This window comes from Ictidomys tridecemlineatus, chromosome 3 (assembly GCF_052094955.1).
Source record: "Ictidomys tridecemlineatus isolate mIctTri1 chromosome 3, mIctTri1.hap1, whole genome shotgun sequence".
NCBI lineage: Eukaryota > Metazoa > Chordata > Mammalia > Rodentia > Sciuridae > Ictidomys > Ictidomys tridecemlineatus.
Genome location: NC_135479.1, coordinates 123,383,592 through 123,406,548, shown reverse-complemented (window position 1 = coordinate 123,406,548; position 22,957 = coordinate 123,383,592). Strand labels below are relative to the sequence as shown.

The following is a 22,957-nucleotide window of genomic DNA, read 5'->3' as shown; positions in this document are numbered from 1 at the left end:
AGCAATCAACATGTTAACCAAGATGGCTGAGTAGTGTATGGAAACCTTGAACAAAAGGATGTTCCATGTTGTCTGGAATGGACAGACTTCATAATACTATTCAGTGTACAATTTAAAATTAACAATCTGTCTATTTCTAAAATTACCCATTTAAAACTTTCAGACCATTCCTGACCATAGATTACTGAAACCACAGTAATAAGAGGGGGACTACTGTATACAGCTAGATTTCCAGCATAATATTGTTTTTTAATATATATATTTAAAAGGAAAACCTATTATTAATACATACCACCTTCTGGCATCCCCTGTATTTTGTGCTTTCTAGCAGTAAGAACTTCCTTTGCTGAAACAAAGAAGATACGATTTTGTGCTTCTAAACGATCCACAACTTTGAGCTCCTCTACCAAGAAATGCAGGCATCTTTCCATGTGTTGTCTGCGTACCTACAAAGAAGAATATTAAAGAATTCTAATAATTTAAATAAACATAACCAATGAACATAGATCTATACTATACTTCATTTACAATGATAGTATAGGAATAGTCCCATATACCTAATAAATCCAGAACATTTTAATAAATAAAGTTCAATACTTGACAAGAAATCTTTAATTATCTTCCTTTTGAACATATTTAAAATTCTAACAAAACATTAAATATTATACAACCATTATAAATCATACTGCAGACAAATGTTAATATTTAATGGCATGGAAATGTCAAATCTGTATTAAGGATATACATGATTTTATTACAAAAAAATGAGTATATAGATGTGTATTAATTAATAATAGTGGCAAGCTGGGCCCAGTGATGATGCCCAATCCCACCAGCTAGGGAGGCTGAGGGTTCAAAGCCAGCCTCACCAAAATTGAAGCGTTAAGCAACTCAGTGAGACCCTGTTGATGTGGCATATTGGTCGAGTGCCCCTGAGTTCAATTCCCAGTACCTCCTCCAAAAAAATTAATTATAGCACCAGAGAGGCAAAGCCCATAAAAATCAGTGGCATTTTAATTTATTCCTTGTTTTCCTTTTCTTCTCTTCTACTAGACACTGAACCCAGGGATATTTTACTTTTGAGCTATATCCCCTGATCATTTTTCAAACTTAATTCTGAGAGGGTCTTGGTAAATTGCTGAGGCTGGGCTTGAACTTGTGAGCCTCCTGCCTCAAATGGTGCCACACCTGGTCCTTATTATTCTTTTATTTTCTAAATTTCCAACAATGAAGCTATTAATACCTTTGAAATCAGAAAATAAATGCTACAAAAAATTGGCTAAAATGAAGCTATTTTGTATGTGTGTGTAAATAAGAAAGACTGGTATTTTTAATGGAAATTTTTTAAAATTCTTAATGGATATTAAAATGGATATTTTTAATGGAAATCATTAAATTACAGCTTGGGAGGCTGAGGTAGGAGGATGATGAGTTCAAAGGCAGCCTCAGCAAAAGCAAGATGCTAAGCAACTCAGTGAGACCCTGTCTCTAAATAAAATACAAAATAGGGCTGGAAATGTGGCTCAGAGGTTGAGTGCTCCTGAGTTCAATTGTAGTTACCCCCCCCATTACAGCCCTAATTAGAAGAAAAATAATCAGTTATAGCTTTTTGTTTTTTATGAGCTATGGAAAATGCTATCAGAGTGTATAAAATGAGGCTATCTTAATTTTGAAATCAGAACATAAACAGTTTATTGTCTTAGGAACACTAGGAATTAAGGTTGGGAAAAATGTATTAGCTAAGTACTAGACTTACAAGTTAGGCTTAAGATACTAAAATGAGCCAGGGGCAGTGGGACATTCCTATAGTTCCAGCAGTTCCAATCCGTGAGATGGAAGGACTGCAAATTCAAGGCTAACCTCCGCAATTTAGCAAAGCTAAGCAACTTAGTAAGACCCTGTCTCAAAATAAAAAATAATGGATGGGGATGTGGCTCAGAGTTGAAGCAGCTCTGGATTCAATCCCCAGTAACAAACAACTACAAAAGATACTAAAATGAGAATTAAGAATTCGAAATTATGATCTAATATTAGCCTTTTGCATTATGCTAATAGAGATCTATTAAGAGGTATGAAAATTAAGCTAAGAGGAACGTTGAACTACGTGGGGAAGAACAATTTGGAGTGTTATTTCCTAAGTCTACAATGATTAAGTGAGACCCCAATTTAAAAATGTATCAGTACAACAGTTAATAATATCAGGAAACAAAACTGTCTTAAGCAAAATTCCAATAGGGAGGAGAATGAAAGCAAATTATCTAACACGTAAACAGTGGTAGAAGAAGATTTTTAATCCTTTATTCTCTAAATTTTTTACAATAAACTCACACTATTAAAATCAGAAAAACTAGTATCAAACAAATTAATATGATATAGGCCAAATACCAGATTAAAAAAGAGTTTTGAAGATGTAAACTACCTGTAGTTCTTAATATGCTGATAGGAATATAAAATGCACAAGCACTTTAGAGAACTCTTGAGCTGCATTTACTGAAACTGACCATATTCTTAACCTGTAATTCAACAATTCTACATACATACATATATGTACATATTAAATATATATCCATCATTTACAGATCTCTGCATTGGTGACAACTTAGATCAGTCAAATTTGTTTGAGTAGCTATGCTGTGCTACAGGATGGGAAATGACATCTTTAGCCTCTACCTACTGGATGCCAGTAATACACTACCTCAGTTGTGACAACGAAATATCTTCAGACATGACCAAATATCCTCTGAAAGACATAATCAACCAATCCCCCCTAAGACTCATTGGTGTATACACGTCCAACAAAAACACATAAAGAGGACACCAAAAGACACATACAAGAATATACAGAGTGATGTTATTTACTAATATACAGCAGCTTAATATAGAAAAATAGGGCTGAGAATGTGGCTCAGAGGTTGAATGCTCCTGAGTTCAATCGCAGTTACCTGCCTCCCATTATAGCCTTAATTAGAAGAAAAATAATCAGTTATAGCTTTTTGTTTTTTATGAGCTATGGAAAATGCAATCAGAGTGTATAAAATGAGCTCTCTTAATTTTGAAATCAGAACATAAACAGTTTATTTTCTCTTATTAACAAAATAATTACAGGATACAATACCATATATCAATGAGAATAAACAACTTTGTATAACACAGATGCATAGGACAAACACACTGTTGAACAAAAGAAAACAGACACAAAGGTAGATACTACACAATTCTATCACATAAAGTTGAACAACTGGAAAAATTAATCTATGTGTTAGAAGTCATTTTAGGCATTTAATTCTTGGGAGAGAAGACAAGAGGACAGGAGAGACTATGAGGGGGGATTTTGGGTATTAGGAATCTTCTGGTTTTTTTTATTTGGACTCTCACACAGGAGTGTTAAACTTATGAAATTCAAAGAACTGGATACTTAAATGATTTATCTCTGTATTTTTCTGTTATTTTATACTTCAATAAAAAGTTAAAAAGAAAAAGTTTCTCAAGTACTGAAATGATTAGATAGTACTTTATAACACAATTTTTCTTCAAAATAGTTTAATATTTTAGTGTCTATCACTAATCAACTTTAGATATTCTGTAATCATATTCTTTTCACAAGAGAATATTTCTTATAATGTTCTATGACATACTTTTCTCAGACAAGTATGTATTGAAAGTATTCTCAGACATGACTGTATTTAAAAATTTACAGGAAAAAAATAACTTACATCTTCCATATATTCTGGTTCTGATGCAGAAGCATCCCAACGATTATTCAGTATGAAAATATTAGGCTTGGAAAGTCGTTCATTCACTTTGTGAAAAAAATGTTTCTCCTGGAAAACATTAAAAACAAACAGTAGGGCTGGAGTTATAGGTCAGTGGTAGTGTGCTTGTCTAGCACATGTGAGACACTGGGTTTGATCCTTAGCACCATATAAAAATAAAATAAAAATAAAAGTATTGTGTCCATCTACAAATAAAAATATTTTTAAAAAACAGTATATTCACTTTTAAATGATACTTTCTATTTGAAATTTTTACTTTAACTTGAACCATTTACTCAATAATGATTAACATCCACTGATAAAGGATCCCAAAACACCATATGCACATTAAATGTTTCAAAGATGAGAAAATTAACATATAAGGCAAAAGTGATAACTGCTATTGCTCCTGCCACGAGTCCTTTTGAAATTTAACTAATATTTATCAGACTCTACTACATGCAAGATATAATTGGAAATGTTGGATATAATAATCCTTGCTCTCAAAAGCTACCTAAAATCTATTTTTTTTTTTTTTTTTTTGGTACTGGAGATTGAACTCAAGGGCACTCAGACACATCCCCAGCCCTATTTTGTATTTTTTATTTAGAGACAGGGTCTCACTGAGTTGTCTAGTGCCTTGCCTTGCTGAGGCTGGCTTTGAACTCATGATCCTCCTGTCTCAGCCTCCTGAGCTGCCCTAAAATCTTTTTTAAGAGTTATTAATGATAATGTAAACTACTTACATAAATCAAATCATAAACAGAGAAAGGTATAATCCACAAATACTATATCTAGTTCAAATTAAGAAGAACTCCATAAAGAAGGAAGTGGTGATAAAAGATGGCCTTGAAAGCACTATTAACAGAGACTGTTGAAAGATGGAAATTTCAGAGGTAGACAAATTATGGGTAAATAACAGTATAAATCCTAGGCGTGCATGGTGGCACACACCTACAATCCCAGCAACTTGGGAGGCTGAGGCAAGAGGATCACAAGTTCAAGGCCAGCCTCAAGAAGTTAGAGAGGCCTAAGTCACTTAGAGAGACCGTGTCTCAAAACGAAAAATAAAAAAGGCTGAGGATGACTCAGTAGTTAAGCACTGCTGGGTTCAATTCCTAATACCAAAAAAAAAAAAAAAAAAAAACCCAAAAAAGAACAGCATAAATGTAGAATATAGTAGTGTACATGGTAACTCCAGCTACTCAGGGAATTGAGGTAGGAGAATCACAAGTTCAAGGCCACCTTGGGCAACTTAATAAGTCCCAGTCTCAACATAAAAACCCAAAAAAATAAAGGGCTGGAGATGTAATTCAGTGCTTATCTGGCATTTGCAACACCCTGCGTTCAGTCCTTCAGTCCCCAGTACAAAAAAAAACCCCATAAACAAAGGACCAAGAATCTTCAATACTGAACTTCTTCTGTGTTTGTGGGAGAGATCTATAGACACAAGATAAGGTGACTAGGCTGGGAGTGTGGCTCACTGGGATAGCACTTGTACTTTCATAAACATCATGTGTAAGGTCCTTTGTTTAATCCCCAAAATCTAGACAGATATCCTGGATAATCTAAATTTAATAGCAATCTAAAGTGTATCCTGGTAAACTGGCACCTACAATATATACAGGTAAAGCTGAAAAAGGGTAACAAAACTGAAAATATGAAAAGCTTTGCCTGATAAATGGTAGAAAGTGGGAGTGGTTTGTGCTTTATGGTCCTATGGAAACACAAATGCTTTCATTCACCCAATTTTAGATTTCTTTCTAATACATGATTTGAATTTCACTCACTTTTTGGAATTAAAATGAATATAAATTAGTTGACTGACCCCAAACACAGTAATATGATTAATCCTACCGTGTTCATTAGTGTTGATTCCGAGTTTGCAACCAAAACAAAGACATCAGCATCTAGGCAAAACTTATCAATCCAGCTATCCAGTTCTGTTGTAACATCTGTGCCTGGACTAATAGGAATGAAATAAAGATTGAATTATATGAATTTTTTTAAAAAGAAAATTTAGGTTATACAATTTTGTTTAGACTTTCATGTTTTATTTGAAGCCTAAAGGACCATGATTGCTATGATTCCTAGGAAATTTTAATAGTAATTTTTGACAAAGCAAGTAATATGATCAATTTTTAAATCTTCTTAATGTTTATGTTCAAAAAGATTGAAAAATAAAATAAGTACTGAAAAACAAAACAAACTAGGCTAATAGATAATAAAAAAATGAGGCTCTAAGAGGTATATTGGGACAGCTCAGAGATTTAAGTGCTTTTAAAAGCACAAATAATAAAAAATAAAATACCCTCTGGTAGATATAAATTTAATATACCATCTATACTATAAAAATTACAGTGAAGGATTTGCCTGTTGTATATCTTGACTGGTGGGATTATGGATATAGTTCAGCTATGAAATAAAGCAAAATTGACTTAATATTATATTTAAAATATTTTGATTTCACAAGAATCTTCTCTCTCCTTTGAGTTATCCCACTGATTATGAGACACTTTTCCAATAAGAAAAGCCCATCATCAAAAACAAATGGTTTATATAAAACACTGAAATTTTAACTGAATAAAGAACACACCAAAATTTTTAAAAACATTAAATACCTTTCTTAGCTAATGATAGTGATAACTGATATGGATAATCATTTTATTAAGAATCAGTATAGTAGGATAATTTTTAAAACATCACAGGGACTGAGACATAGCTCAGTGGTAAAGCGCTTGCCACTTGCCTTCCATGCATAAGGCCCTGGTCTCAAATCCCATACCACAAAATAAATTAATTTAAAAAATAAAAACTGTCATAAATGCAAATTAATCAAAGAGCACTGAAAAAAAAATCCAAAAGCATTCTACTAGCTCTTGAAAAACAAAAAGTTCTATGAGTTTTCCAATAAAGCTATTTTGGGTAACTGAAGAACCAAGTCACAGGCCAGGTGTGGTGGCTCACACCTGTAATCCCAATGGCTTGGGAGGCTGAGGCAGGAGGATCATAAATTCAAAGCCAGCCTCAGCAATTTAATGAGGCCATCTTAAAATAAAAGAAAAAAGGGTTGGCGATGTGGCTCAGTGATTAAGTGGCCTTGAGTTCAATCCTTGGTACAAAAAAAAAAACAAAAAACCAAGTCTTGAGCTACGGATGTAGCTCAGGGGTAGAATGCTTGCCTAGCATGCACAAGGCCATGGGTTCAATTCCCCAGTAAGGCACATGCATGATACAAAAAGAATCAAGTCACTACAGCTAAGAAAAATATTTAAAGTTATTACCTCTATATATCTAGTTGTTACTCTAGATATCTAGAGTTAGACAATTTGTAACTTCCAATCATTTATCCAAACTATAAAATTGTCTTAAGGAACCCCCCCAAAATGACTATCTTTTAGAATTTCTTCTAATAAAATTAGACTATACAACTTGAAAACAGAAACCAACACTCTGAAATGAGACCAAGTAGCAACTGAACATTTGATGTTTTGTGTACCACATGCTATAAGCAGCATTATTTTATTAAATAAACATATACCCAGAGAAAAAACAGTTCATATGTAATTTTACCTGTCTACTAAAACCAAGTCATCTCTCAATAGGGCACATTTTGCCTTTGGCCAAAACACATGCACAAGACAGCCAGCTTTCAAGTCTTTGTCCATATGGAGGGCATGAGCCAGCTGATTAACTGTCTAAAGCAGGAGAGGAAATAAAAAAATTTTACTTGTAATAAAAACTTTTTAAAGATTTAAATATTCTGATTTGGCACAATATCATTTTTGCAAAAGACAGAACTTCAAATAATTTGAAATAAAAACATCTGAGCGATGTTAAGAAACCTCAGCTTTGAAATAATACAGTAGGGAAAAAATGGTTTCCTTCAAAAAGTTTACTCATACTATCTTACAAAATCATTATGGTTGGAAATATTCTAAGTGACCCAACAAATTGAACTCTAGCAATGGAATCCTATACAACTCCTAAAAGTGACACTGGTTTTACAAATCGTTATTTTGTAATCTTTGTTCTTTTGGCCTATTTGCATTCTCTGACTCTTCTAAAACCAATATGTATTGATGAGTATCAAAAAGAAATATGAGAAGAGATACTGTTATTAAAATAGTTTTAAAATCCCTATAGGAATAGTGGAAGCAATATAAAAAGTCAAATAATTTTTTTTTTTCCCTCAGTACTGGGGATTGAACCCAGGGGAGCTTTATCACTGAGCTAGATTGCACAGGCTAATAAAATTATGATAGCAAAAGTACCTATCTAACAGAATTGTGATGAAGTTTAAGTTATTATAAGTGCTTAAGATAAACACTCATAATAACTTAAACTTAAGTTCTAAACTACTATAGTACAAGAATCAAAGTTTATTTATATTGTAAAGCAAACTTCTACTTGAGGTTAACAAATTTAAATGTGGGAGTAGGGGAGAGGAGGAATAAAGCAATGAAGGAACAAAACTGGAAGTAGAGAACAAAGATCAGGAAAAAAGAAAATTTCTTTAAAATATCTCACCACATATTTTCCCTTGAGAATCTAAAGCTACAAATAAGTATGAATTATGGCTTGGTAAAAATCCTAATTACAAAATATTAGTGATTCCTGTACAGGTTAAAAGTTTGAAAAGTATTTTCATAAACATAATTTTTTCTCATAACAAAAGTGAAGGGTACAATCAGTCCAAGGAGGTAAACTAATATAGACCGTTATTCTAATACTAAGTCAAACAGCAAACCCATAGAACTAGACATATGACTTTACCTTCAGTTTAGCAAAACCTAAAATGGCAAGAATCTTCAATACTGAACTTCTGTGTTGGGAGAGATCTATAGACACAAGATAAGGTGACTAGGCTGGGAGTGTAGCTCACTGGGATAGCACTTGTACTTTCATAAACATCATGTGTAAGGCCCTACGTTTAATCTCCAAAGGTGGGGAAGGGTATCTAAAATGAGACACTGCCTTACCAATTCCTTTCAGCTCAGAGTTAACATCTTACAACCTAATTTCTACTTTATTCTTTTATTGGCGGAAGGAGTATGGTGACATTGAATTAGAAATTTGTGAAAGGCATTGTGTCCAACTACAACTAAATAAAAAAAAAAAAGGAAGAAATTTGTGAAAGGGCTGGGGATTAACTCAATGGTAGAACCTTTGCCTATCATGTGCAAGGTCAAGGAAGGAAGGGACTGAGGGAAGGAGAAATAAATCAATTTGTGAAAGCTAAGGAATTGTATTAGTCCTTATTTAATAAATCTATAACATTTATTTACAAATATGGCTAATAACTACTCCTAAAGTAAAACACAGTTAAGGACAGGTTTTATTCTTTCAATAATTTCACTCTGAAGCAAAAGACTTTTACAAGAACTAAAATATCAATGATGCCTTTAAAAGTTATGAATAAAAATATTAACAATACTTCCATCTTCAGCAATGTAGCCATCTTATACAATTTTAAAACTTCAAGGACACTGATGCTGGTATACCATGTTGCTAAGGGTTAAATACTATACCTTCACACTCTTTTTTTCATCTGATCCTTCTGTCATAAGATAAGCTTTATCTCCATCAGTTCCTTCAACACTTAGGAAGCAATTGGTTGTATGGCCAATCCCACTAGGGAGAACTTTGTCCCATAACATTGCATTGATAACAGAGCTCTTCCCACTGCTTGTTCTAAATATACAAAATCATGAAAAACAAAACATTAACAGTAAAAAAGTTAATTCTTTCACTAGGTTTCACACCAACTTTTTCAAAATTCCAATTTCATTGCAAGTTCATCAGATTGTATTTTTTGTTAAAAAAAAAAAAGTTAACCTCACTTAAATATTAAGAATGTATATTTAAAGTAGGAGCAGAGAACACCAGAAAACAAACCCCACCTTTTTCATTTATCTATCCTTAATTTTTCTTTCTCAGTTCTTGTGGAAATTTCAAATCACAAGTCAAAATTCCGTAATACTCCTCCCATTATAAAAATGGGGTCTAATATCTTATCATCTTAAATCTGGGCTGATTTGTGACTGCTTCAACAAATAACACACGTCAGAAGTGACACTGGGTGACTTCCAAGGCAAGGCATAAAAGGCAATGAAGCTTCTGGCCTGTTCACTGGATCACATGCACTTGGAGCGTTGCCATGTAAGAAGTTCAATTACTCTGAATCTGCGGCACTACAAGGAAGTCAAGCTAAACAGAAAGGTCCAGCTAAATACTCTAATTGAAAGCCCTATTCTTCTACTCTTCTCAGGCAAGTACCAGATATGTGAGTAAAAAGATTTCAGATGATTCTAAAACTCAGTTGTTAAACCTCCTCCAAATCTTCATGAGGCTCCAGATACCATGGAACAAGGAAAGACAAGACATCCCTGCTGTGCCCTGTCTGAATTCTTGACTCAGAATCAGTGAACATAATAAAATGGTTATATTTAATTTGCTAAGTTTGGGATAATCTATTATGCACTTATACTTCTGAAGACACTGAAACCCTAAGAACACCTCATACCACTTTCAGAGCTTGCTTTCCAATCAGCTCAAAACCCAGAAATTATTCAGAGCCTTTTGCTTCACTGCAAAAAACAGCATGTTTATGGTACATGCTTCACCTCTTTCTCCCAGTCTAAGAGTCATACTCTACTTGTGTTATGGATATTGCTCCTCACTTCCTCCCTAAGGAACCGCTTCATCTTAATTATCTCAACAGTGCTCCCATTGCCACTACATACATCTTACAATGATACAGATGACCTCTCTCAAAATTAATCCTTTTAATGACTGCATGAAGCTTTGCTGCAGTGATCCTCAAGAACAGTCTGGGTCCCCCCATCCCCATCAGAATCATCGGGTAAGCCCACTAATGATTCCTAAGATACACTGTAAACCTACAGAATCAGAGTCTGGTAGTGCTCCCAGAATGATTCTTATGAGCACTGAAACTGGAGACAACTGTCACCTTGTCTTCACAAACATTAAAGAAAAAAACAATTGTTGGGGGTGGGGGGGGTCCTTCCCAAAGGCACCATGCAATTCTATAGCAGACACCAATGTTGTGTCCTTTAATTCATTTCTGACATTATCTGCCTAGAGATAGTGTCAGATCCTACAGGTCAAGAGCTTAATCTCCCAAGTCCATCCCCCAATTTAGATACCAAATTAAAAGTTCTAGATTATGGTCTGTGCTTCTGACCAAAAAAGTTTTAAGTTAGGGTTCCCATAAACCCACTTCCTGGGTCCAATAATTTGCTAGGACAGCTCCTGGAACTCAAGGAAGCACTTTACTTCATTTATTAAAAGGATATTATAAAGGACAGATGAATAGTCAGATGAAGAACTAGATAGGGCAAAGTAGGAGGGAAAGTATCCATTCCCTTTTGGGATGTTCAACACTGCCAACACTTTCAGCAATCTGGAACCTCATCAATCTGGATTCCGAGTTTTTAGGGAGCTTAATCTCCAGCCCCCAGCCACCCAACTTCCTGGAAGTTGGTATGTTGAGGCTAAAAGTTCCAAACTTCTTATTACTTAGTCTTTCTGATGACTGATCCCATCCTTCAGGTAGGCAGGGGCTCCACCCTAAGCCACTATATTAGCATAAACTCAGGTTTATTCATAAGAGGCTCATTCAAAATAAGAAAAGCTATTCTTACAACTCAGGAAATTCCAAGGGTTTTAGGAACTCTGTGACAGGACCAGGGTTCAAAGACCAAATATATTTCTGGCTATATCCAGGCAACACACACTTGTCATCCCAACTACTCAGGAAGTTGAGGCAGGAGGATTGCAAGTTCAAGGCCCGCCTCAGCAAATTAGGGAAACCCTGTCTCAAATTTTTAAAAATGAAAAGGTCTAGGGATGTAGCTTCATAGTACAGTGCCCCTGGGTTCAATCCCTGGTACCAGGAGGTAAATAGAGCAAATATTTTTGTTTACATTGTGTACCAATTCTTTTTTTTTTTTTTAATATTTATTTTTTAGTTCTCGGCGGACACAACATCTTTGTTGGTATGTGGTGCTGAGGATCGAACCTGGGCCGCAGGCATGCCAGGCGAGCGCGCTACCGCTTAAGCCACATCCCCAGCCCCCCAATTCTAATTTTCTTTTTATCTGTCTAGAATCTTGTTCATGAAAGGTTTCTCATCCTCTCCCTAATTCATTGTCTTTCCTTTTCAAGACACCACCCTTTTCATATTGAAAGCTAATACAGATGTTCCTCACCTTATGATGAGATTATACACGGATAAACCCATAGTAAATTGAAAATACCATGTTGTTGAAAATTCACTTAATGCATCTAACCTCTTCAACATTATAGTTTACCATCATATAGACTACAGTTGTTTTTATTTGTAATCATGGGGTTGATTTGGAGTTGTGGCTTGCTGCCACTATCCTGAGTCTGGAGAGTATTATTTCATACATCACTAGCCCAGGAAAAAATCAAAATTCAAAAGGTAATTGCAGCTGAGTACACACTGCTTTTGTACCACAAAGAAGTCAGAAAAAAAAAAAATCACTAATAGAACCATGGTAAATCAAGGACCAGCTGCTTGGACCTACCTATTTCTCCTTCTCAAGTAGTGCAGCTTGAGTCACTGCCTCTTCAGGAGGCTTCTTCCCACTCTTACTCCACCCTAATCTGAGGTACAACTGCTTTTATGGAGCCATCTCACTATCAAACTCTTGTTGCCAAGTGGAAGAAGCAGAAAATGAAAACACAAAATAATGGAACTTTGTAAAAAGCTTTGAAAGACACAAGCAGGGTGCTTCAAGAAAGAATGACTGAGGGGCTGGGATTGTAGCTCAAAAATAGAGGGCTCGCCTAGCACAGGCAGGACGCAGGTTCACTCCCCTCAGCACCACATAAAAATAAAGGCACTGTGTTGCGTCCATCTACACCTAAAAAATAAATGTTTTTAAAAAAAGAAAGAATGACTGAATGCCCGGTATAGTGGCATACATCTGTAATCTCAGCAACTTGAAAGGCTGAGACAGGAAGATTTCAAGTTCCAGACCAGCCTCAGCAATTTAGCAAGGCCTTCTCTCAAAATAAAAAAATAAATAAAAAGGGCTGGAGAGGTGGCTCAGTGGTTAAGCATCACTCATTTCAATCCCATCAAAACAAAACAACAACAAAAAAAAGAATTGTGAAGGAATTTCTTTGACAGAGTAACAAGGGAAGGCTTCTGAAGTATTAATATTTAGGATGAAATCTGCAGAGTAATCTAGACAGAGGAAATTGCAAGTACAAAAGTCCTAGATGGAAAGTAGAAGACCTATGAGGTTAGTTCAGTAAATAAATGCTCCTACTGGTACTGAGGTAGGATAGAATAAAAGAAATAGAAGAGAAACAGAAAGGAAGGGCAAGGAAATAAAATTTTAATTCAGAAGTTCTGAATATTTTTCCAGGCCTCTCATTCACCAAGTCAATCTTTCTCCCAGGCTACCATTCCCAAATTTCTGGGAAATCTATAAATCTTAAATTTGTAAATCTTAACCATAAATTCACTTATGATAATTACCTTGTGCACTGTTAAACAGCCCACCAGATTAGCCAAAGAGACATAATATTTTGAAAAACTTATAATTTAGAGAAACTTTCCAACATTATTGATCAGATAATGAACACCACATTGACCTAAGGATTCTAAGAATGACCAAAACACCATAAGCGATCGAGCACTAGACTGTTATCATCCCTACATATCTTTCCATACCCACCACTAACAAAATTTCATATAAAAGAGCCAAGAACCCCAAAAGTGCATCTCTCACACTTCAGATGGCCCACATTCTCCTTTGAACATGTATCTGCATTCCTAAATAAATCTGTGTATGCCTCTGCCTGGTGTGTGCTGAAATTTTTTTTTTTTATCATTCTGGACCTAACTAGTTCTAAGCTGAGTTCCTGCTTCTGGGAGAGAAGGATCCTCAGGATCCTTCTCTTGAGACATCTCTTCTCCTGTGACAGGATAAAGCATGTTTGTGAAAAAAAGTATGGAGCTAGTTAGTCATTTGTCTTCGCACCTCTCATGCCTAACAGAATACACAATATACAGGGAGTTATTAATTTTATTTTCTTTTTAAGGTGTTACAAATCAACCCAGGGCCCTGAGTGTGCTAGGTGAGTGCTCTACTACCCAGCCCATTAACTGATTATTAAATTAATGTGTAGACTATGGCAGAGATTACTCTATCATTCCAGACAATTACACTGAGAAATTCCTTTACATTCTAATAGCTTTCAGATCTAACACAGGTACAAACTGTTGGGGTGTGTGGGAAGGGAGGGTTAATATAACTTGCTGAACATCAGACAAAGCTGGGGATATGACCAAGAAAAGCTGATTTCTAGAAACCTACCTTAGAAGAAATAATAAAGGATTACCTGCCAAAAAATGCCACTTTCATGTGTCTCCGAGACAGCACCTCACCAATGACAGAAAGCTTATTTTTACACCCCTGTATTTCCACCAAATCATCTTCAGTGGCTATTCGATCAAGTTCTGGATTCCTGTATGTTGCTGCAAAATTGAAATGATATTAGAAATACCATTCAGTGGAACACCTAAAACTATATATTAGCTTTGTTCTATATTAAAATATTTGAAAAATAAAAATGCTCATAGTCTAATGAGTATTTGGTAAAAGATCCATGCCCTGTTGCAATGGGTCATAAGAATACTTCCCAAAAGAATTTCAGACATTAAAAATTGCAAGAATTTATTATTCATCTAGATTTCAAAAATACAAAGTATCTACCTGACATAAAAATCCAATTCCAAAGAGAAAAACAAAAATCTAATAACCACCTGTTACTCTTCCAACTAACTGAAAGCTGAGAACCTGGGCCTACACATTAAGAAATAAGAGTTTAAACAAAAACCCTTCAGAAATTAAGATATGGTTCAGTTTCCAGGCTAAAAAAGACCTTGTAACCTTACCACTTCTTGTTCTGCTTCCTACAGGGATGGAGCAACACAATTAACTCAACATGAAAAGGCAGAGGAAAGAGAATTACAAGTTAAATCCCACTTCATAGCTTTAATGACACCTGCCCACTCTAGCTCAACCCTTCCTCTTCCTCTGCTCTTCCAAGCACCAGGGAGCTAGAAAAGCCTGGGTTTAAAAGCAGAACAACTTTTTCTACTTGTTTTATTTTAGGAGTAAGAGATAAACTGATATTTGCAATCTTATCAACTCTTTCTCCAAAGTAAAGACATTTGCCTATCTAAATGATCCTAATTAGAGACAAACAGTGCCACTTAAAACTTACTCAGTGCTTGTCTAATTAAATTTTCCATCTCATTTTACCTTTCTATACATTAATAAAAATATGTGCAATTTGGTAAATAGCACTGGCTAAAGTACTACTACACTTTTTCATTTTACTTTTGTTGTTCCTGATCTGTCTTTTTTGCAACACTTTTTTCTGAGGTTCTAGAACCAGTAAAAATGAATTCAGATTCAAATCTTGCCCTTTTCACTAACTCAATTTATTAGACTCATCACAGATTACTTTTAACCTCATTGTCACTTTCTATCAACATTTTTAGGAAAAAAAACTTAAAGTCACTGTGCAAAACAAAAAAAAGAAGTCACTGTGCCAGCTCAAATTCTTTCCAAATTGGAAACATAAAGATACTATACCAGTAATTTTTTCCTCCTCATTCAACAATAGAACTTGAACTGTGTCAACTTGGTGCTAGTGACAAAGTGAGATAGAGATGAAGAGATTTGAGCTCAAAATCTGGTGAGGGAGGGTTAGGAGAATAAGGCAGAAAAAGGTATGATTCTATCAACCTAACAAATGTTTCCCCATGTCATCAGAGTACTTTATATAATAATTCCCCCCTTTCATTGTATACTTAATAGACACACAATCTTAAAAGCTAGAAGAATTTCAATAGTTATTTCTAAATTAGTATATCCTGTAAAGACATTCCTTACCATCTTTGCCTGAACAGTTATAAGGAATTTTATGAAAATTAGCCAAGGGCAGTGGGGCACATCTACATCTATAATCCCAGCAACCTGGAAGACTGAGGCAGGAAGATTCCAAGTTTGAGGCCAGCCTTAACAAGTTAGCAAGACCCCATCTCAAAAATTAAAAGGGCTGGACTGTAACTCAATAGTAAATTGTCCCTGAGTTCAAATTCCCAGTACCATGAAAAGAATGAGAAGAAAATTAAATTTTATGAAAACTCCTTTTACCCTTTCTGCACTGTAACTTTGCCTTATGTAAGAGGAAAATTTAGGGCCTGAGGTCTTGGTTTAATTAAGTTGGGAAAGAAAATAAGTATAATGACTGTGGACTGCCTATTTTTCACTAGGCACTAAGGGCTGTGTAGTCTTGGGCAAACTGCTTAATTTTGCTGTGCCTTGGTTTCCTTAACTTCAAAATGAGTATGATTATAACCACCTTAGTGGTGATATGAGGACTGAAGAAGTTATTAATATAATAAAGTGCCTAGAATAAATAGTACTTTACATATAAGCACTTATTCCTTAACTGTTAATACTATTTAATTTTCTGGAGAGCAGAAATGGGTTTTATTAATTACGGACTCCCTCAAAGTATACAGAACAATGTCCAAAATGAGTTTAATAACTAGAGTTGAAATAATAAAGTACCTTTACATATTTTTAACAGTAATCATTTTAAGAACTTAAGAGGAACTAACCTTCAACAAAATGTGATCCTTCAGTAACAAACTCCAGTAACTGGGCAAATATTGAAGTAATTGCCTTCTTAGCCAGCACAAAGTGCTTCAGTGGAGAAGCCGATTCTGCCATTATGTTACTAAAGGAAGAAATAAAGTTATAAAAGCGGTACTTAGTACTGGTACTGACCTATGGGCCCAGCTACCTGGATGGCAGAGGTGGATATATCAATTGCACCCAGGAGCCTGGGCAACACAAAGACCTTGTCTCTGGGGGGGGGGGGAAGCACTGATCAAAACTGTATAATAATGACATTCACATTCTGACATCATTCCTTAACTCCCAGATGAAATAAATTAAAACTGCCAAAATACTTTTAGGTAATTGTTTTTTGAGCAGAAAGCGTTTTAGCATTTTAGTCAGAAATTACAGGCTACATTTGAGCGATATCTCACTAAAATAGATAAAATAGATGAACTCTATTGGCCAAAGTCTTGGTTGCAATTTCTACTTTATTTCCCTTTGGAGAAGATGAAACTCACCGTGGCTAAATCGTGACTGCACGTGACTCAAGTGTATCAAGGAATTGGGATAGTAAGAGGAAGCCAAGTTCCCAACAATAACTAAGTTATTAAGTTTCCCAACCAGAGCTTTAGGTGAGAGGAGGGAAATAAAATCCCAAGATCACAATGCAGTGCTGACGTTCAGAAGTATTTGATCAGAACAAACAAGAAGACAAGTCTTAACGGAGTCTCCTGCTCCCAGCCGAAGTACCAAAAAAACTTCAAGGAATGTACATTTTTTTTTTTTAATTTCCTCCCTGGAAGCTTCTTACGAAAAAACTCCAATCACTGCTCATTTTGTTCGTGGCGTGTGCGTGGAATGGACCACGGTGGCCCAAAGAAGCGGGATCCTTCCTGAGGGTCACGAAATGAGCGCACCACGGAGCTGCGTGGGAAAGCAGGGCGGGAACGTCCACGGGCTCCGCGGCGCGAACACCTACCTTGGGGAAAGGCCTTCCATGTCTGACACCGCGGGCGCGGGTGCCTAGCTCGCAGGTTCAGGGCCAGACCCCGCACGCCCCGCGCGCCGGACGCGGCCCGGAACCCCTAGCTGTCCCGGGGCTCGGCCTCGTGTGCCCCGCCGGACCCCAGTTCCCTCTTTCCCCGAAGGACCTGCGGCGGCGGCCGAGCCCCGTCACAGAGAGCTCGGCCAACAATTAACTCTCCGCCCCTTGTCCCTGGCCGCTCGAAGGTCACCCCAAGTGTCGTGAACCAACCACCGGTCTAGGCAGCGGGCACTCACATTCCAGCTCTTAAACTTGTCACCCGGCAACCGCAGCTCCGCCACAGCCCCCAGGCTGCCTCATCCTCCCTATAGAGGCTGGACGGCGAGGGGAGGCGGGAGGAGGGGAAAAGGGCGGTTACTTCCGGTCTCTGGCCCTCTCCTATTATGTTGGGATCCGTGGCCGGAAACGCATCTACATGGGGCGCCATTTTTCTTAAGGGCAGAAGACAAGGGTTGTTGTGGGCAGGGACTTCTCTCAGAAGTGTGCTTTTCCTTCCTCCTCCCTCAATGTCTGCCAAGCTCTGCCCAGCCTAGGTGTGGCTAGCTTCCCGTGACTATTCAGAAACAACTGAAAAAAGTGGGGGTCTTAACTGAGTGAGCAGAGGGATTTATGTTTGGCAGGCCAACAACAAAAGGAAAACCTTTTGACCTCTCCACTACTGTTTTTGTGTGATTTACTACCTGTTTTTCCAATAATGGGAGTGTGTGTGTGTGTGTGTGTGTGTGTGTGTGTGTGTGTGTGTGTGTGAGAGAGAGAGAGAGAGAGAGAGAGAAATTAAAGGTGAGATTTAGGAATATGACGTTGATAGCACCAATTATCAGTGGCTAATTGTGCTTCCCCATATGTTGAAGTTTGAACATTAGAGAAGCATGCAGAGGCAAGCATATGAAGCAGGGTTTATTTGAAAAGGGTTTATAAACAGTTTCATCGTCTCCAAAGGGAAATAGATAGACTTCTAGAGAGAGAAGGGGGGCCATAGCTGGTATCCTGGTATCCCAAGAAGCCAGGTGTCCTACCCTTTTTATATGTCCTAGGATTCCTTTGTTCTCCTACCTTTCCCCCCATATCTTTCTCCTTCCTGTGTATGTGACTAGGCCCAGGAATGCTCAGTGGGATGGCTAAAAGGTGGGAAACAGGTGGGCTGAAAGGGGAAGGGCCAGGTGGTGTAGCCAAGGACACATTAACAAGCTTATAGGTCCCCGTGGGGGAAGGGAAACTCCTGGGACAGGTTATCTTGGCAACAGGTTGGAGCACGGGTCAGTTCTTGATGAAATCCCTCAGGGAACAGTCTCTAACTTCCCAGACTCACTCAAAATTGGCCTCCTAGATCCAACCTGACTCACTGACTACCTGTCTAATTCTGGCTTCAACATTCTTTAGACTAGTGATTCTTAAACATTAGGAATTGAAAAACCAGCCTCTACCTCAGAGCAAAGCCTGTCCAAGGAAGGGAAGGGACATGACCTTTGTCCTTGGAAAGACCCACAGAGCACTCCTAGGCACATTCCCACCCTGCTAAATTGTTTATCTACAAATAAGAGGAGAGATCTGCTGCACCAGGTGTCCTTGACTCAGTCAGGCTAGGTGGGGACCCATAGCAACCCCCTAGCAGCCACCAATCAGCATGAGACAGGGAAATACCTGGGTTGCCAGATGACCCTCCCAGAAGTTTATGGTGTTGGGAAACCATGTAGTTCAGCAGGCTTAAACCCTCTTGGCTTAAACCAATCAGTTCAAATGATTCCCCCTCTTGTAGAAACCAATCACACCTACCCAACTTGTTCCCGCCAGTGAATGTGCTAATCATGTTTTAGAATTGTTATTTGATTTTCACGTGGTGTGTGATGATTTGCTAGGAGATGCTATGATGTATGTGGGGGTCCCTGCCTTCTCCAAAAAATGTATAAAACTGCTGCAAACCCTGGGCTCAGAGCCTCTCAGCGTCACCAGTTGCGGTGTGCGGCGAAGGACCGAGCTAGCTCAAAATAAACACCTCTTGGCTGTTTAAATCGATCTTGGACTCTGGTGGTCTTTTGGGGGTCCCGAATTTGAATATAACAGAATCACCAGGGAATTAAATTGCCGGTTTTTATCCACTGGGTCAGAGTGTACCCTGACAGTGCATTTCTCACATCCATGGAAAGTGACTGCTGCTGGTGGTCTATACAGTGACTCAACAGAGAGTCGTGGGTATTTCGTTCCAGAGTTGGCAAATGAGATGCAAGTGAAGGCACTTAATCTGTCTGGATCACAGGCATTTCATCTATAAAATCAGAATACTGATAACACCTACTTCATGTGTTGTGATTTTCAGATTAGAGTACTGATGGGCATACAATAAGAACAAGATAAATATTGTTCTATTGGAACCAATAAAAAATATTGTTCTATTGGAACAGATTTATCAATAAACAAAATAACAGTAAATTAGATCATTTCAGATAATGCTTACTACTCTGAAGAAAAAAAAATCCCCAGTGGCAGTGAGATTGACTTTCTGAAGAAAAATGAGAAAGAGGCTGAATTCTTACTAAGGAAGTAACATTTCCCAGGAACTTTTCCCCAGGAAGCCAATCCTAGAAATATCTGAAGGAGGAATGCCCAAAATAGTTAGAACAGGAAGTCCAAAGACTCATAGGAAGGACAGTGGTGTGGCTGATGAAAAGAAAGGAGGCTAGTATGGTTGGGGTAGAGGGAAGGAAAATGAAAGTGAGGGAAATAAGTTTAGGGAAGTAGGCAGATGTGGAATCCTAGAGGTTGAGATTAGAATTTTGCATTTTCTTGTAAATGCAACATCAAGCAGTTGGAAAATTTGGAGCCCAGGTCTGATTTACATTTTAGAAGGACATTTCAGTCACTGTGGGCACTACTCATGGAGAGATTCCACACTGTCTATTTGAGGGCTTTTGTAGCTTATGGTTGCTTTTGCAGTGCTGAGGATCAAATCCAGGGTCTTGTGTATACTAGTGAGCTACATCCTCAGACCTATATACTGTTTATTAAACAGGCTAGTCCATTGGCTAGAATTACAGATATATGGTAAAAGGTGGCTTTTATTAGTAGTAACATAGTAAAACCCTAGGTGTGATTTTTAAAATAAACTGGAATCATTTGGTTCATGGTATTTTAAACATTTACTAATTTTCTCCTCTCCCTGTCCACTCTCCCCACACAAAAATCATATGCACACAAAGAACATGTTAATTATTTCTGCTAAATATCTTTAAAAATGTTAAAAGAAAAAGAAAAAGAGCTGGACACAGTGATGCATGTGTGTGATCCCAGCAGCTAAGGAGGCTGAGGCATGAGGATTTCAAGTCCAAAGCCAGTCTCAGCAACTTGTGAGGCCTTAAGAAACTTAGAGAGACCCTGTCTCAAAATTAAAAAAAAAAAATGAAAAAGGGCTGGTGATATGACTCAGTGGTTAAGCACTCCTGAGTTAAAGAGAAAAAGAAAGAGCTGGGGATGTGGCTCAAGTGGTAGCGCACTCACCTGGCATGAGTGCAGCCCAGGTGCGATCCTCAGCACCACATACATACAAAGATGTTGTGCCTGCTAAAAACTAAAAAATAAAGATTAAAACTCTCTCTCTCTCTCTCTCTCTCTCTCTCTCTCTCTCTCTCCTCTCTCACTCTCTCTTTAAAAAAAGAATATAAAGAAAGAGGAAAAGGAAACAGGAGAAAAAAAGAGGAGAAACAGTAGAAAGAGTAGAAAGAAAGAGTAGAAAGAAAGAGGAGAAAGAAAGAGGAGAAAGAAAGAAGAGAAAGAAAGTTGAGAAAGAAAGAGGAGAAAGAAAAAGGAGAAAGAAAGAGGAGAAAGAGGAGAAAGAAAGTGGAGAAGAAAGTGGAGAAAGAAAGAGTAGAAAGAAAGAGGAGAAAGAAAGAGGAGAAAGAAAGGAGAAAGAAAGAGAAGAAAGAAAGAGGAGAAAGAAGAAAAAGATAGAGGAGAAAGAAAGAGGAGAAAGAAAGGGCTGGGGATGTGGCTCAAGAGGTAGTGCGCTCGCCTGGCATGCGTGCGGACCCGGTTCGATACTCAGCACCACATACCAACAAAGATATTGTGTCTGCTGAGAACTAAATAATAAAATATTAAAAATTCTCTCTCTCTCTCTCTCTCTCTCTCTCTCTCACCTCTCTCACTCTCTCTTTAAAAAAAAGAGTAGAAAGAAAGTGGAGAAAAAGTAGAAAGAAAGAGTAGAAAGAAAGAGTAGAAAGAAGAGGAGAAAGAAAGACTAGAAAGAAAGAGTAGAAAGAAAGAGTAGAAAGAAAGAGTAGAAAGAAAGAGTAGAAAAAAAGAGTAGAAAAAAAGAGTAGAAAGAAAGAGGAGAAAGAAAGACTAGAAAGAAAGAGAAAAAAGAGGAGAAAGAAAGAATAGAAAGAAAGGGATCGGGATGTGACTCAAGGGGTAGCGCGCTCACCTGGCATGTGTGCGGACCGGGTTCAATCCTCAACACCACATACCAACACAGATGTTGTGTCTGCCAAGAACTAAAAAATAAAATATTAAAAATTCTCTCTCTCTCTCTTTCTCTCTCTCTCTCTCTCTCTCTCTCTCTCTCTCCCCTCTCTCTCACTCTCTCTTTAAAAAAAAAGAGTAGAAAGAAATAGGAGAAAGAAAGACGATAAAGAAAGAGTAGAAAGAAAATGGAGAAATAAAGAGTACAAAGAAAGAGGAGAAAGAGTAGAAAGAAAGAGGATAAAAAAGAAGAGAAAGAGTAGTAAGAAAGAGGAGAAAGAAAGAAAAGAAAGAGTAGAAAGTAAAAGAAGAATGAAAGAGTAGAAAGATAGTAGAAAAAAGAGGAGAAAGAAAGAAAAGAAAGAGTAGAAAAAAAGAGGAGAAAGAAAGAGAAGAAAGAGGAGAAAGAAAGAGTAGAAAGAAAGGGCTGGGGATGTGGCTCAAGGGGTAGCGCGCTCGCCTGGCATGTGTGCAGACCGGTTCGATCCTCAGCACCAAATACCAACAAAGATGTTGTGTCTGCCGAGAACTAAAAAATAAAATATTAAAATTTCTCTCTCTCTCTGTCTCTCTCTCTCTATCCCTCCTCTCTCACTCTCTCTTTAAAAAAAAGAGGAGAAAGTAAGAGGAGAAAGAAAGAGGAGAAAGAAAGAGGAGAAAGAAAGAGGAGAAAGAAAGAGTAGAAAGAAAGAGGAGAAAGAAAGAGGAGAAAGAAAGAGGAGAGAGAGAAGAAAGAAAGAGTAGAAAGAAAGAGGAGAAAGAAAGAGAAGAAAGAAAGGAGAAAGAGGAGAGAGAAAGAGTAGAAAGAAGGAGGAGAAAGAAAGAGGAGAAAGAAAGTAGAAAGAAAGAGAAGAAAGAAAGAGGAGAAAGAAAGAGGAGAAAAAAGAGGAAAAAGAGAAGAAACAAAGAGTAGAAAGAAAGGGCTGGGGATGGGGCTCAAGGGGTAGCGCGCTCACCTGGCATGTGTGCGGACCAGGTTCGATCCTCAGCACCACATACCA

The 22,957-nt window shown here is 37.4% G+C and overlaps 1 protein-coding gene across 2 annotated transcripts in view; it reads right to left on the bottom strand.

Moving 5' to 3' along the window:
- Positions 1-17,874, bottom strand: part of Mfn1 (mitofusin 1) — a 40,390-nt gene extending 22,516 nt beyond the window's left edge. The window contains exons 1-8 of one of the 2 annotated variants that reach the window (XM_005330280.5): positions 17,738-17,874; positions 16,453-16,571; positions 14,157-14,292; positions 9,284-9,446; positions 7,326-7,450; positions 5,610-5,718; positions 3,714-3,821; positions 293-446 (exon numbers count right to left, since the gene is read on the bottom strand). In XM_005330280.5, the coding sequence (XP_005330337.1) occupies positions 293-446; positions 3,714-3,821; positions 5,610-5,718; positions 7,326-7,450; positions 9,284-9,446; positions 14,157-14,292; positions 16,453-16,564 (907 nt within the window). In that variant the 5' untranslated portion in view covers positions 16,565-16,571; positions 17,738-17,874. Of the gene's footprint in view, positions 1-292; positions 447-3,713; positions 3,822-5,609; positions 5,719-7,325; positions 7,451-9,283; positions 9,447-14,156; positions 14,293-16,452; positions 16,572-17,435; positions 17,668-17,737 lie in introns of those variants that run through there. The other variant, XM_005330279.5, reaches the window with a different exon arrangement.
- Positions 17,875-22,957: the final 5,083 nt, after the last annotated feature.